This window comes from Hypomesus nipponensis, chromosome 20, assembly GCF_054491055.1.
Source record: "Hypomesus nipponensis isolate SF chromosome 20, ASM5449105v1, whole genome shotgun sequence".
NCBI lineage: Eukaryota > Metazoa > Chordata > Actinopteri > Osmeriformes > Osmeridae > Hypomesus > Hypomesus nipponensis.
The window spans coordinates 5640600-5655896 of record NC_140380.1 but is presented as its reverse complement, the minus strand read 5'-3'; the positions used below and the strand labels follow the sequence as shown (position 1 = coordinate 5655896).

Genomic DNA, 15297 nt, shown 5'->3' with positions numbered 1-15297 from the left:
AAGTAGGCCTAGATGAAACCGAACTTTCTCTCTTTAGCTTGAGTGAGATTTGGGACCATCAAAGATGCAAACCACTGCGTTGTTGAGGATGTCAAAACTTCGACTAACGATCACAAAATTATCTTTAATGTGGACTTGGACAATGACAATGGACAATTGTGTTATTAACATTTACAATAATCAATTAATAGGCTATTAAATTGAGCATATCACTGTACAAAAGATTGTTACTTCAAAATCTAAAAGGTAGCATCTTAAACTTGGTTGAAAGAAAGTCTAAAAATATAATTATCAACTTAATGGTCGTTTGTAGTAAAACAAACAATTTAGTACATTCAATTATAGTCCTGTGCCAATATGCTATTGTTCGTTCAAATTATGCACCTAAAAAGTGAAACAAACGGTTTTGATGAGTGAATTTAGGCCTAAATATTTATACATGTATATTATAATATATAATGTAGGCTATATATATATATTGTTATATATCATATAATATAATATACATGTTAGTACAGAATCCATGAACGTTTAGGCCCGTTTCATTTCCATTCAAATAATGTGTCAGTTTTCAGGGCCACAGTAATCCTCAGTCACAAAGTTGCGGTCCATATTTGTATTTTGCACGTTTTGTATGTTGATTTGATTGTGTGCGTTTTGTATCCTTTGCTTCTGCACACTGTGATGAACTCCATAGCAGAAATAGATGATTAACCCTGTGATGATAAAATGCAACGTTATTAGTCATCCTCATAATGCTACTTGTCTTTCTAAAAGATTTTACAATAGTAAATTGTATTCTCCCTACCAACTGCCATCCAAACGGCATAGCGAATCCAAGTGTCGGCTCCTAGTTGAACCATGAGGTAAATGTTGATAAGAGTACTCAAAATAGGCAGTATGGGCAGGAAAGGAACCTGCAAAAAAACATGACCCATACCAATTCAGAAATTGTGATTACAAACCAGTACGGAATATATGACCAGTGGTCTGTATTTTGACTAAGAACTGTTGAAGCCAAACCATGAAGGCAGCTTTAGCTGTACTCTGCGGATGTCTCCAGATGATGATGACAGTGAGGGCCACTAGTAACAGGATCACAGAGACACACAGAAGACTCCACCACTCCTGGCTCAGCAGGGAATCAGTAGCTTTGGTCATGATCACACTCAGGAAAATAGCTAAAAAGACTAAGGGAAAGAAAGTACATCAAAAATATATATTTCATACGTTTTGCTACGCAAGCAGAGTCCTCAAGGCGTGAGTTAAGAATCGGACAAAGGTGAGGGAAGGTTGGCAAAAAGGAACGTACTGATAAAGACGGTGAACGTGGACACATTTGTAGATGTTCGAGCAGTGGGATGAGATGGAGGACTCAGGAGGCCTGTGAGTGAAAACGATTCTGGTCTGTCGTCGTAACTTGCGTCGTCACCTTCATCAGCTCGATACCTTGAATAACACACAAACACATACCGAGTACAATAGCATTAACTTTCTGTACTCTGTGTGGGATTCGTTCATACATCCAATGCATGAATAAAGCTTAGATTAATTATACCAACCTGAGTATTAGAATACATATTGCGACCAAAGTGTAGGCAAATAGAGTTCCAATTGACATCATGTCCACCAGTGCTTTTAGGTCAAATAATAGAGCCATAATAGCTGCAAGCACAATAAAAGGACATTGCTTTAGTGGGACTTGGAATGGCAGCCCTTTAAGGCAGGTGACATAGTTTGATCATGTTGATCTTGTTGTTTTACCTGCCACAGCGCCGGAGGATAGCGTGGCTATGACCGGACTTTGTCTGTCACTCATATTACTGAGAGGTTTGAAGAGCAGTCCATCTCTGGCCATGGCAAAAAGGACCCGTGGCATGGGGAACATGGATCCTAGAAGACTGTGGGGTGAAATCAGTACGGTTGAGTGTCATAGAAAATTACTTTCTTTAGGATGTCTATAATATTCTTTGACCTACAACAGTTATTGTTTAGGTTTTCACTTCTGTTAAGCTAGAATAACCTTTTGGCCTAAGACAGATACTGTTGCTTAAAACTTAAGCAACAGTATTGCTTAAGTTTCCGCTTACTGACCTAACATCTAACAAATTTGACTGTTTGACCCTGTTTGTTTTGCCCACACCCCAGGGATTCTTCAACACAAGTTCTTCTTTCTTGCTTTAAGCTCTGTCTCTAGTGTCTTGAGCATCTGTATTAAGTTCTGCAGCCTGTTTCCTTTTTGTTGTCTTGCATATTGTGGAGTTCCTCTTTTGATAAGACATGAACTATTGAACTGATTATGTAACTGTCTGGAACTACTGTTTAAAAGAGCGCTCAGATAATGTCATGTCAGAGAGCCCTTCTATTCCAGACATCATGTTGGTACTGTTTTAGAACTGCTTCTCCTTGCTGCAAGAATAAACAGACCAATTCTTCTGACCTCAGACTTTTAATGATAAAATCCCCCCACATGGGTTAACCCGCTCACCAATAGTCATTCATAGTCTCTTGAGAAACTACAATTCACATAATTTCCCTTACCTTGTTGAAAGAGCACAGAGAGAGCCCACAGCCACAGCATACTTTGCCGGGCCCCAGCCAATGTATGTAAAGGCCACAGGTAATGGGCTATGGACACTGAGCATGTAATAAGGCATCATGAGAGTCAAGGCTGCTGACACGCCAAAGTAAGCCAGGAAGCAGATGAGCAGCGAAGCCACGATGCCCAGAGGTATCGATTTTTGAGGGTTCTTCACCTCTTCCCCTGAGAGAAGAGAGATCTCAATAGGTTTGCATGGTAAATGGGGCAATTTCGCCAGGAAAGGAACTACAAGCAGATGTCATGTGCCTGCAAGAGTTTGGTGGAGATGGTTACCTGTTGTGGCAATGCAGTCAAATCCGACAAAAGCATAGAAGCAGGTGGCGGCTCCTGCCAGTGTTCCCTCAAAGCCAAAAGGGAAGAATCCACCAACGCCATAGTTTGAGGTTTCATTCAGTATAGATGTATGGTTCCTGGAGAGATGTGACGTGCATTTATACATTTGAAACTTGAATTGTATAAAGTAAATAGTATAATCAAAATATTCTATTAAAAAACTGCTCATACTCTGCATACATTGTTCCATTCAGGATAGTTTCTTCACTAATGTACCAGTTGTCTGAATCCCCTTTTATGAAACCAGAGATTATAACGAAAACCAACACCACTGTGTTGATTGCAGTGAAAACCTTATTTACAATAGCTGATTCTTTCACTCCAAATGCAAGGATTCCTGATAGAAAAAAAAATGTTTTACATCAAAGATTAGAACATTGACAAATTTCATTAAAACAATGAATACATGGCTAACACCCTTAGACTCTTTTTGAGATAGTGTGCTAAAAAAACTACTTGCCTGCCAACAACATTATGAGACCAGCAGCAAAGAAGTCTGGGTAGGGAGCCAGACCAGGTAAGTCCATAGCTGCATGTTTGCCCAAATAGTTAGCAATGACATTTCCAATGAGGTCGTCGAAGGTTCCACTCCATGCTCTGGCGACACTCGAGGTACCTGTTGAAGACATTGAATGGATTCTTGAAGCACATCATACGCAAGAGAGAAAAAAATGGTGTTCCTCAACTGTCCTTTGTTTACCTATGACATAGGACAGTAGTAGGTTCCAGCCCGTGATGAAGGCCCACACCTCTCCCACAGTCACGTAGCTGTAGAGGTAGGCAGAGCCAGTCTTAAGGACGCGAGCACCAAACTCGGCATAGCACAACCCCGCAAAGACAGAGGCTATCGCCGCCACGAGGAAGGAGAGGATGATGCTGGGCCCGGCCACCGCCCGGGCCACCTCTCCTGACAGCACATAGACGCCTGCGCCCAGCGTGCTGCCAACCCCCAGGGCCACCAGGTCCAAGGTGGTCAGGCATCGTTTGAAGTTGGAAACCTCCCCCTCAGGCTCCAGAGGCTTCCTGCGAGTAAGGCTCTGTATGAACAGCAGCAGCCTTGCACCAGACATCCTGTAACCACTAGCATCAGAGCAACCCATCGTATTTTAGTTTGTCTTGCATTACAGTGGTCATAAGCAAGTTTTTTCATTATACTTCAAATAGAAAAAAAAGCTATTCTGGTCAAACACATTAAACAATAAATGTTGGCTGAAGTTTAAGCCCTCTATTTTACATTCTACTTACAGATGACAAGTAGCACATGCAATATCACAACTGCATTGTATGTGTATATAGGTGAGTCAATACAAAGGCTCAGCACTCATAAAAAAACAAAGAATAAGTTTCAATGTGCCATTTGCTATTTACTCTGTGCCATTCCATGACATTGTCAGACAACCTTTATCATGCAATGTGGTACTGTACCTGTATGAATACCTGAGAGCAAATGTTTTTACAAATGTCCCTGTATTCAATCATTTGAACACGTGGAATATCATGAATTCAAATATTGAAATATTTTCATAAATCCTGGTCTTTTTAAATCCAACAGCCTGAAGCTTATTTCACTAGTTTTTACAATTCATGCTATTTGGGGTTATCTTTAAAAGAGAAAATGTTTACCATTGTGAGGTGTCGGAGTGAGGTGTGGCATCGTGTAATTGGTCATTAGTATCAGCAAACTTACCTTCTCGGTTGTGCAGCCCCTTCTGGATTTTTCCGGACTCAGTCCTCACTATCCATGAACAGGAACTCATCCTATGAGGCTTCTTCTGTAGATTCTCACATCTCTGGTGCACAAACTGCATTTTTGAAAGACGATGTTATATTTCAGATCTATGTGTCATTTCTGAAGAAGAGGGGATCAGACAAACTTCAAAAATGAGTGTGTTCTCTCCGGGGCCAAATAGGTATTGGTTTGATTGCAATATATTATTTGAATTTTGTCAAGTATTTGAGGTCTATGTGAGTAGAAATAGTTTGTTACTGTGCTATTTGTAAGTAATTAGCTCCGCAGTTTTTTTTGCATGACTTTTAGTATTTAGGCTACTCCATTATGTCCTCCACAACCATAGCTAATAAAACTCAAACAAACATTTTCCCATTTGACTTTTTTCCCATTTGACTTTCCTGATAGACATACTTTGAAAGTCCCATACTATAAGTGTTTCCCAGGGAAAAAAATCTATAGATGATTCATCACTTTAACTTGTATACGTTCTACTTTCACTGTGTATACTAAGCATGATTCAGGTGCATATACATATTCAGGCTACTTTTTCAAACACTGCATGCTATATGAGCCATGCACTGTAATGTTTGATCACTACAGAAGATGAACAAATGTCTCAGTGACTGAATTTATTGAATATCATTGCTCTATATGTCCACTGTTAATAATGTATGTATGCTGTACTCTCTCCTTCCCCTTATATCCCTACACATTCATTCATACATTCTGTAGACTCAATATAGTGTCAAGAGAACTTCAGACACCTATGTCACCTTCTTAGTCGATCTTTAGGCTACATAATATTTGTTATGTCATGTAAACTTTCAAAATTTGCCACATTACTTTTTTACTCTAAATATATAGCTCATTGATGATTTTTTTCTAAACTAATTGTGAATAAGGTTGGTCATGTTTGCTTGATGAATACAGTTTAAACATTTCAGAATTTTGATTCAGTTCTCACTTTCACCTGTGCACTCCAGATCTCGATTTACTAGAAAAATTGCGACATCTTGCGGACAACATTAGGAGTAGCCGTCACAACGACCAACTCTCCATTTAACAATTTTGTCCAAAACAGTCTCGGTACAACTTTTTTTATTATTTGTATACTTACTGAATGAAAGCAACAAACTAAAGCGCATAGGAAAAGCTGGACAACCAACATCGATATCCGATTGGTGGTGCGATTCCACCGGAAGCAGTCCTAATGAATAATCTACCTGGGAAATCTCAAATAGCAACAAGTGCACCTGTTACCCCAATTAGTATTAATTTCACGATGGCGACTGTGACATTCCACGTGGTGAGAGACTGGTCGTTTATAGTTGTACATACCTTTTCTCTTTACTGTACTAAGCTACATGATGTAATGCAATTAGCATGTGGTTCAAAAACAATTCAATTAAAAGCGATCTTTACTTTAGCCTGGAAAAGGAGCCATAAAGAAGGAGGTCAAAGACGTTCGTGTTATTGTGGGACCACATGTGAAGCATCTCTTACAAAACAGGTGTCTCTATCCTAATGTGTTTTTGTGTGATTGTTAAAGCAGACAAGTAGTATGAAATATTGGTTTTAAATTATTCAAGTGTTTATGACTTGCAAGAGCCTTAAATGTAGTGAAACTAATTAGTTTTTTATTTATTTCAATCCTTCTGTGCGGACTTGGTATTAGATGGGCTCTGTGGTTCTATAAGAATGATAAGAGCAAAATGTGGCAGGACAATCTAAGGCTTATCACAAAGTTTGACACAGTAGAGGATTTCTGGTCGTAAGTATAGCCTTTTTTCTTAGATTTTCACAAGAAAAAAACATTCCCATGTATGCTTCAGTCAGAACTGGTTGTAGCATTTCATTAATGGAGTATGTATTTGTTCATGTCTTTATCGGATCAGGTTGTATAACAACATCCAGCTCGCCAGCAAGCTTTCATCTGGTTGTGACTACTCCATGTTCAAGGTTATGGTTTAGCCTTTTTGACCTCCTATACAGTGCTTTGTATGTTTACAGTCTTAATGTTTATACATGTACATATCTATTGGGAGGGAGGGGGGGGGGGTGCATGATGGTACTGTACACTTCCTTGAGGTTTCTTTTTTCTTTTCTTTTTTTTTTTACCACCAAAAGTTTTTGGTAGTTCAAAACTTGTTCTATTTCATGATTATGGAGTCCAATGTGATCCTCTTGCCAGTTTTAAAACCTTTTCAGCGACATGCCACTTGAATCTCTGAGGCCCTCTTAGTTCATGGCTTGGTGTTTGTTCTGAGGTACTGTGAACTGTGGAACCTTGTATTGACAAATGTTTGTTTTTAATATCCAATGACCTTTCTGCCACGTGGACTCCAATTAAATCTGAGATATCTCAAGAATGGTAAAGGTTAACTGGATGCAGGGGATGTCCATTTATCTGTCAACCCTGCTCTACGCCAGTTGTAAAAACATGACAACTTGGTAACTAGTTAATTATTTAAATCGTATACTGGATAAGAGTTCTAATAAATCTACAGCACTGCAGGTATCCCTGTCTAAATATCTATATAGATATAGATAAAGATATAGATATATTCAATTTAGTGTCTTGGGGTATGTGTAGATTTGATGGCAAATGAAAATTAACCGGTTTATCTTGTGTAGAAAAGTAGAGCAATCTATTGTTTTCTTGTTTTTTTTTAGGATGGTATTGTGCCGATGTGGGAGGACAGGAGTAACAAGTGTGGAGGACGCTGGCTTATAACCCTGTCAAAGCAGCAGAGGCACACAGAGCTGGACCGCTTCTGGTTGGACACGGTGAGCGAGCGGTCCAGTCTGCCAAAAACTAGCTGCATAACTGCATTTGACAGTTTGGAACCTTTTTGTAGTTGTGAATCTCCTGAGAACTCTTAACTGTAGTTTGGTCTTATGCAGCTGCTTTGTCTCATCGGAGAGGGATTTGGGACCTTCAGCAGAGATGTGTGCGGTGCAGTCATCAATGTTCGGGCCAAAGGTGACAAAATTGCCATCTGGACAACCAACACAGAGAATGGAGATGCTGTCACTTACATTGGGTAAGTCTGTATAGTGTATGAACTGACAAAACGCATATGAGAATATATATCTGGCCATGATTTTTTTTTTTTATCGACCAATACAAGTTTCCATTGGCTGTAGAGCAGTTTCTTTTTCCAGTGGCCATACCTGTATCAGACCCCTTATGGAACAGATGTGGTCTGCTAGCCAATCATGCTGTTAACTGTAATTGGTATGGACGAGAACATCTGCTTGGAAACGTAATAAAAATAGTTGCTCATTAGACTGGCAGGGATAAACAGTGCTGGGGCGAGAGAATGACTGTACAATCCTCTGCTTCTAGGATGTTGAGATTTCGCGCGCGCTCGTGTGCGTGTGTATATAGTTGTCATGTTGAGTGTTGATGTTCTCCTCATAAAATGACCACCATGACAAAAGATTGTGCTTGCGATGAATAATACTTTTCTATTTCATTTCAGACGGAAATACAAAGAAGGGCTGTCCCTGCCTGCCAAACTTGTTATAGGATATCAAGCCCATGCAGACACTGCCACCAAGAGCAATTCAATAACTAAGAACAAGTTCGTTGTGTAGAAAAATACATTTCAAATCTCCCTTTCCAGAGAACATATGACTAACAGATTTAAGTTTTTGTAATATATTTTCATGTTATGATCTACATTAATTGCACTTGATTTAATTTGTTTGGATGTGCGTATCATACCACACTGAGGGAGACAGAAGTTACATTTAAATAAACTTAATTATGTACAGAAAAATACATGTGTTTTATATTTTAGATCATTTAAAGCATAAAGCTTTTGACTTGACAGTTTTCACAATACTGGCACCTGGGTTGAGGTTGATAACGGAAGCCAGGTCATCTAATGCGGTGTTCGTTATTTCTTATTGGTAAAATAGCTTTAACACAAGCAAGTATCATTTAAGTAGTGGTTTAAATGCAATTTAACCATATAGACCACAGCAGTTGAGGTTGAGACAGGTCTGTTTAGCTGAAGAATTCATTTAGGTGGCATCTGAGGTATAGTTCATTGCAGATTTGAGACTGGTGACTCATTTTATCCTATGCTGTAAAGTTGGTTATGGGTGGCCCTTCCTGTGGCGCTCATCACATTGCTTGATAGTTTCAAATGCATTAGCAAAACCTTCAAAGTCCTGTCTTGACCTCATGTCTTAAGATAATGATGGGCTGCTTTTTTGTGTATTTGTATACAATTTAATGTTTATAATGATTGGTTCAAACTGAAAGGAAAGTATTCCATTAAGTTCATTCTATAAGTACACCTGTTAATTGACACGCATTCCAGTTGATTACATGTGAAAATGCAGAAAAGTCAATGAAGAATCTAAATGATTAAATATACTTACATGAGTTTGGCACTTAGGTTATTACACATGTAAGCATGTGTTATTGATATTATTCTACATAGTATAACATTGTCAAATCAATTAAACTGGTATGTATACATTATTTTCCAAAACTCTGTACGCATTCCATGTTTCCTCAGAATAATACATTTGTGATTTACACAAATTTCATTAAAGACTGACCCAACATTAGCTTATTAGCTGAAGGAAAGGGGTTGTCCTCTCCCAGTTAATGATTCATCTGGTTCACAGAAACTGGACTCAGTGGCTAACACTAAACAGAGTTATCCCAAGACTGGATTTACAGATCTGTTCTGGTAACTTGTGTGTGGCATTCAGATATATTGCTTATAGTTCTACAAGACATCAAGAAATGTTAAGGTACGTGTCTCTGTGTAGATAAATATCATTTTTGGGGGGAGAGGGGGGTGTAGTTGTGGTAGAGAGTGACTAAAATCATGTCCTAAAATGTTATTGTTGGAAATTGGTGTTGTAAAACGTTTGTTTGATGTACAGCAATTTCTTACATTTAGATTTAATATTTAAGGTAACAACATTATCATCTTAAATCCCTATTGCATTATGTAATACTAATGTCTGTTAAAATCATAACATTCTTCTTGAAGCTTTTAAATCTAAAGTTTGATTACATTGACTTTTCAAGCATATGTCTTTCTCCAGTTTTTTTTTTCAGGATACATAAAAGGCAAAAGGGTAGAGAAGTGGGGTTCGAATATGTTTCGAGTTTTGGGAAACTTCTCCCATTATTTATACCATGTACATCATTTAAATTTGTCAAACTAAAGTATTGCTCAGTTTCATTTTTCACGGAGATAGACATGGTGGTAGTCAGAGCACTGCAAATCTCAGTATAATCTGCACAGTATCTTTTTCCAGACAGTGGCTCTAGAATGCCTGTGTTCAATAGCACAGCCCTGCTTCAGCATTTTTCCAGGATAATTATCCAGATGCAGCAGAACCATTATCACACCTCTCCATGGCTACACGGTGCACTGGCCACAGTATGGCACTGAGCTAGGGCAGGAAGGAAGGGCAGTGAAGTGTGATATAAAGTTAGTTCATGGCTTGGATATAGGCTTTCCTGGTCAGATCATAACCCGTTTCCTGCTTTATAATATTAGTAGCAGGACTGCATTGTTTCTTAGAAGTATTTACGGCACTGTATTCACGAGAACAGGACACTGTTTTATCTGATTTTTAATAAACAAAAATTCAAATTCAAGTACATAATCTAAAATCCATCTTAATTAAAACAATATTGTCTTTTGTTTTCAGGGTTTTAAGGCACCATTTTGATTAAATAGTTTGCCAGTCATTGATGAGAGGCAGAGTTAAGTACATGCCTTTCCTGTTTTTCTCATTCAATGGACCTTTCAAACACCAACTGGTCTCTGATGTGAGATGTGCAGTGTACACTTCCAAGAATTCCTCCAATAAGAGTTGAAGAATGATATTCTGTCTGTATTGCCTAGTCTTTCTGGGGTCCAGCTATGTTATTTCAACCTATGGACCCCATCAGAGGGCACAGAAGACTGGTGACATTCTCCTTGGCGGGCTTTTCCCTATTCATTTCGGTGTTGCCTCTAAAGACCAAGATCTGGCTGCTCGGCCAGGTTACACAGAGTGTGTCAGGTAAATGTTCGTAATAATCCCAATTATTAAGGATGTTATCCAAGTCTGACAATTGTGTTGAATGGTCTTTTAATGTTGCTACTGGTCTTGCAGGTTTAATTTCCGTGGCTTCAGATGGCTCCAGGCCATGATTTTTGCAATCGAGGAGGTCAACAACAGCAGCACCTTGCTCCCAAACATCACCCTCGGCTACAGGATCTTTGACACTTGCAACACAGTGTCCAAGGCCCTGGAAGCAACCTTGAGTTTTGTGGCCCAAAATAAAATCGACTCATTAAACTTGGATGAATTCTGCAACTGCACAGATCATATCCCATCAACCATTGCGGTTGTCGGAGCGTGCGGCTCTGGAGTCTCCACTGCGGTTGCCAATTTGCTGGGCCTCTTCTACATCCCTCAGGTACAGAGTAACGCTAACATTTCAGTGGCTTCTTCATTATGCAACTTTAAATTGCCTAAAGCAACACTACCACAGATTTGTGCTGTGAGTTTTCACATTTCACCAGTGTAAATTATACATTTACAGCACTAACTGTTCACTATGAGAACCAATGGCAATACATTGAGCAATATGCAGTGATGCTGTTCCATCTTTTTTTTCCACCCTGTTTTTGTTGTTGCTGCAGATCAGTTACGCCTCCTCCAGCCGCCTGCTGAGCAACAAGAAGCAGTTTAAGTCCTTCATGAGAACCATTCCATCAGACGAGCACCAGGCCACAGCCATGGCAGACATCATCGACTACTTCCAGTGGAACTGGGTCATAGCTGTGGCATCCGACGACGAGTATGGGCGACCAGGGATCGAGAAGTTTGAGAAGGAGATGGAAGAACGAGACATCTGCATCCACCTGAACGAGTTGATCTCTCAGTACTTGGACGAGGATGAAATCCAAGGCTTGGCGGACCGCATTGAGAATTCAACAGCTAAGGTCATAGTAGTGTTCGCCAGTGGGCCCGACATCGAGCCCCTCATAAAAGAAATGGTGAGGCGAAACATCACTGACCGGATCTGGTTGGCCAGTGAGGCTTGGGCAAGCTCCTCCCTCATCGCCAAACCAGAGTATCTTGATGTCATGGGCGGAGCTATTGGATTTGCTCTAAAGGCAGGCAGCATACCTGGCTTCAAGGAGTTCCTACAACAAGTGTATCCAGGACAGTCCAGCTATAATGAATTTGTCAGGGAGTTTTGGGAGGAGACCTTTAATTGTTATTTGGAGGACAGCCAGAGACTCACAGACAGTGAGAGTGAGAGAACCAGTTTCAGACCATTATGTTCCGGCGAGGAGGACATTACAAGTGTGGAGACCCCTTACTTGGATTACACTCATCTTCGCATATCCTATAATGTGTATGTAGCTGTTCACTCCATAGCCCAAGCCCTGCAGGACATTATCACCTGCACACCAGGTCACGGTCTGTTTGCCAACAACTCCTGTGCCGATATAAAGAAAATTGAAGCATGGCAGGTATAGTGATGTACATCTGTCAAGAATAGGAACAATGATGAAGGTCGCACTGTGTTATGACTATCTATAGAATCCCAATGAAATGCACACCATCCTAACATGTTCAGCCTCACATTTCAGCCTGATCCCAAATGATTCTTTCTCATAGGTTCTCAAACAGCTCAAGCATTTGAACTTCACTAACAGTGTGGGAGAGAAGGTGCGCTTTGATGAGGCCGCCGACCCGTCAGGAAACTACACCATCATCAACTGGCACCGGTCCGCTGAGGACGGCTCCGTTGTCTTTGAGGAGGTTGGCTATTACAACATACGGCCCAAGAAAGGAACACACCTTTTCATTGACAAAATGAAGATTCTGTGGAATGGCTACAAGACGGAGGTGTGTCATTTAAAACAGACATTAATGAGTGTTTGCGCTACAGTGTTGTACTGAAAATGTATATCTTTATTTTGAGTAAGAGGTCATTTGGCCTTCAGATCTTTCTATCTGTTTGTTTTGCTGTAGGTACCATTTTCTAACTGCAGTGAAGACTGTGAACCAGGGACCAGGAAAGGGATCATAGACAGTATGCCAACCTGCTGTTTTGAATGCACAGAGTGCTCAGATGGAGAGTATACAGATCATAAAGGTAAAGTACAATATTACAACACAGACATCTATTTTGATGGTAGAAACTGCACCCCTGTAATGATAATAATACAATACTACCATGACTTTCTATCTACAGATGCCAGCATTTGTACTAAATGCCCTAATAATTCCTGGTCTAATGACAATCACACATCCTGTTTCCTGAAGGACATAGAGTTCCTCTCTTGGACTGAGCCTTTTGGAATTGCCTTGGCGATATTTGCTGTGTTGGGGGTTTTTCTGACGGTCTTTGTCATGGGCGTGTTTGTCAGGTTCCGTAACACGCCTATCGTAAAAGCCACAAACCGGGAACTTTCCTTCCTGCTCTTGTTCTCACTCGCTTGCTGTTTCTCGAGCTCTCTGATCTTCATCGGTGAGCCCCGGGACTGGACGTGTCGTCTACGCCAACCTGCTTTTGGGATTAGCTTCGTCCTCTGCATATCCTGCATTCTGGTCAAGACCAATAGAGTCCTACTGGTGTTCGAAGCGAAGATCCCCACCAGTCTCCATCGCAAATGGTGGGGATTAAATTTGCAGTTCCTTCTGGTTTTCTTGTGCACTTTTGTGCAGGTGATGATATGTGTTGTCTGGCTCTATAACGCGCCTCCCGCCAGCTACAGGAACCATGACATTGATGAGATCATTTTTATCACTTGTAATGAGGGGTCTATGATGGCACTGGGGTTCCTGATTGGCTACACATGCCTGCTGGCAGCCATTTGTTTCTTCTTTGCGTTTAAATCCCGGAAACTGCCCGAGAACTTTACAGAAGCTAAGTTTATCACCTTCAGCATGCTCATCTTCTTCATAGTCTGGATCTCTTTCATTCCGGCCTACTTCAGCACGTATGGCAAGTTTGTATCTGCGGTGGAAGTTATTGCCATCCTGGCCTCGAGCTTTGGATTGCTGGCCTGTATCTTCTTTAACAAGGTCTACATCATCCTCTTCAAACCCTCAAGGAACACTATAGAGGAGGTCCGCTGTAGCACGGCAGCTCATGCATTTAAAGTCGCGGCCAAAGCCACCTTGAGACACAGCTCAGCTTCCAGGAAGAGATCCAGCAGTCTGGATGGATCTTCTGCCTCGACTCCTTCCTCGTCCATCAGCCTCAAGACGAATGGGAATTACCCCGACTCCCCCTCAGGCCAGCAGCGGGGCAAAAAGCCAAGAGTGAGCTTTGAGAGTGGGACTGTTACTTTGTCCTTGAGCTTGGAGGAGTCAAGGAGGAATTCAATGAAAGACTAAAAGGAACGCTGCAGTGCGTTTAAGATCCTGATGTGTTGTGTTGAAGGAATATTTGAGCTAAAAATGCACATGTATTAGAGAAAAATTATTAATTGACCTGAAATATTACATTTACTGAAATATAATTTACTTTACAGCAGACATACAGTAGTGGGCTTGTCTGAGTCTGACCAGGGTTTGGTTAAGTCACCTAGGTGAGGGTGTTTGATGAAAGGAGAACTTATCAGATGATTTTAAAATTAATTCCATATGTTGCAGACAAATGTATGTTGCTCGAAGATCATGTATTTAAAATATGGTTATGATCATGGTAGGCTCAAGCCTTAATGCAATTTGGTTTACACAAACTAAATAATTGTTTGTAGAACTTATTACATTTGCAGTTACATAATAGTTGATTGTTATGCGCTGTCTGCTCCATTAGATATCTAGCAATTGTTTTTCTTGCAAATGTGTGCTGAAAATGTGTACTATATTTTAATTGGATTTGAAAGAAAAAAAACAACATAGGGAGACTGAAGTAAAAATACTAAGAAAGTAAGACGAGATTCAAATATTATTTTGTAAGAGGATTCCTTAATTCATTGGCACACTTGCCCACTGTATGGTTTTGTTTTAGAGTTCTGATCAGCTCAGAGTTCAGTCGTATTTAGTTTATTTACTTTCAGCTGTTATTTAGAGTATGGGTTTAGCCTATGTTTATTATTGAAAGCATGTCTATTTTGACACCTGTTTTCGCGGATTCATAACATCAGCTGCTACAATCTGCTACAACCTATAAGTGTGGTATTCAATGGTGCGACACAGGCTACTTTGCGGCAGATGTGTTCTGGCTACATATGGACAGATGATTGTGAAACCAAAACACACCTCCCCAAACCAATTTAAATGTGGAAAATCATGGTTTGTAGATCGCTAATATAGGAAACGGTACGTCAACAATGAGTCAGACTATAATAAGTGAATCCAACCAAGCATGGAGGCCTCTACACCATGGTTGCCTATAAATACGAATATAAACACTTTAATTATAAAAAAATAAATGCAGACTCCTGCTTCAGTGTAGTTTAAACCTACTTTTACGTTCAATATTACCGATCTGGGTCTTGTTCTTTCTCGTTTCCTGTTGTGATTTTTGTTTTGTAGCCTTGTGAAAAAAAAACATGTCTCACTAAGCGTAATACCACTGCACTAAGCCACATTCTCACTAATGCCAATTTGTGTTCTGCGGTGCGTTTCA

General features: G+C 40.1%; 3 protein-coding genes across 3 annotated transcripts; 2 read left to right on the top strand and 1 right to left on the bottom strand.

Moving 5' to 3' along the window:
• Window positions 1-222: 222 nt before the first annotated feature.
• On the bottom strand, window positions 223-4005 carry LOC146246034 (cationic amino acid transporter 2). The gene is made up of 11 exons (XM_084683747.1): window positions 3636-4005; window positions 3396-3551; window positions 3107-3272; window positions 2876-3012; window positions 2542-2764; window positions 1765-1901; window positions 1563-1665; window positions 1313-1449; window positions 1024-1190; window positions 809-917; window positions 223-716 (listed from the first exon to the last, which is right to left on the bottom strand). The coding sequence occupies exons 1-11, from the start codon at window positions 4003-4005 to the stop codon at window positions 565-567; spliced, it is 1857 nt and encodes a 618-aa protein (XP_084539873.1). The 3' UTR covers window positions 223-564.
• A 1804-nt stretch (window positions 4006-5809) lies between these two features.
• On the top strand, window positions 5810-8458 carry eif4e1b (eukaryotic translation initiation factor 4E family member 1B). Its single transcript, XM_084683778.1, has 7 exons — window positions 5810-5973; window positions 6095-6177; window positions 6343-6438; window positions 6563-6626; window positions 7341-7454; window positions 7572-7711; window positions 8153-8458. The coding sequence occupies exons 1-7, from the start codon at window positions 5878-5880 to the stop codon at window positions 8265-8267; spliced, it is 708 nt and encodes a 235-aa protein (XP_084539904.1). The 5' UTR covers window positions 5810-5877; the 3' UTR covers window positions 8268-8458.
• Window positions 8459-10530: 2072 nt separating this feature from the next.
• Window positions 10531-15266, top strand: casr (calcium-sensing receptor). The gene is made up of 6 exons (XM_084683892.1): window positions 10531-10715; window positions 10809-11115; window positions 11342-12181; window positions 12330-12560; window positions 12687-12810; window positions 12910-15266. The coding sequence occupies exons 1-6, from the start codon at window positions 10531-10533 to the stop codon at window positions 14055-14057; spliced, it is 2835 nt and encodes a 944-aa protein (XP_084540018.1). The 3' UTR covers window positions 14058-15266.
• Window positions 15267-15297: the final 31 nt, after the last annotated feature.

Bases quoted from the DNA above. Each gene is read 5' to 3' on its own strand.
- LOC146246034 (XM_084683747.1), bottom strand. From the start codon at position 4,005: ATGTCTGGTGCAAGGCTGCTGCTGTTCATACAGAGCCTTACTCGCAGG. The intron at 3,273-3,395 runs GCAAGTAGTTTT...TTTTTCTATCAG, and splicing joins TCTCATAATGTTGTTGGCAG to GAATCCTTGCATTTGGAGTG. The intron at 2,765-2,875 runs GTAACCATCTCC...CTCTTCTCTCAG, and splicing joins TGACTGCATTGCCACAACAG to GGGAAGAGGTGAAGAACCCT.
- eif4e1b (XM_084683778.1), top strand. From the start codon at position 5,878: ATGAATAATCTACCTGGGAAATCTCAAATAGCAACAAGTGCACCTGTT. The intron at 7,455-7,571 runs GTGAGCGAGCGG...GGTCTTATGCAG, and splicing joins ACCGCTTCTGGTTGGACACG to CTGCTTTGTCTCATCGGAGA. The intron at 7,712-8,152 runs GTAAGTCTGTAT...ATTTCATTTCAG, and splicing joins GATGCTGTCACTTACATTGG to ACGGAAATACAAAGAAGGGC.
- casr (XM_084683892.1), top strand. From the start codon at position 10,531: ATGATATTCTGTCTGTATTGCCTAGTCTTTCTGGGGTCCAGCTATGTT. The intron at 11,116-11,341 runs GTACAGAGTAAC...TTGTTGCTGCAG, and splicing joins GCCTCTTCTACATCCCTCAG to ATCAGTTACGCCTCCTCCAG. The intron at 12,561-12,686 runs GTGTGTCATTTA...GTTTTGCTGTAG, and splicing joins GGAATGGCTACAAGACGGAG to GTACCATTTTCTAACTGCAG.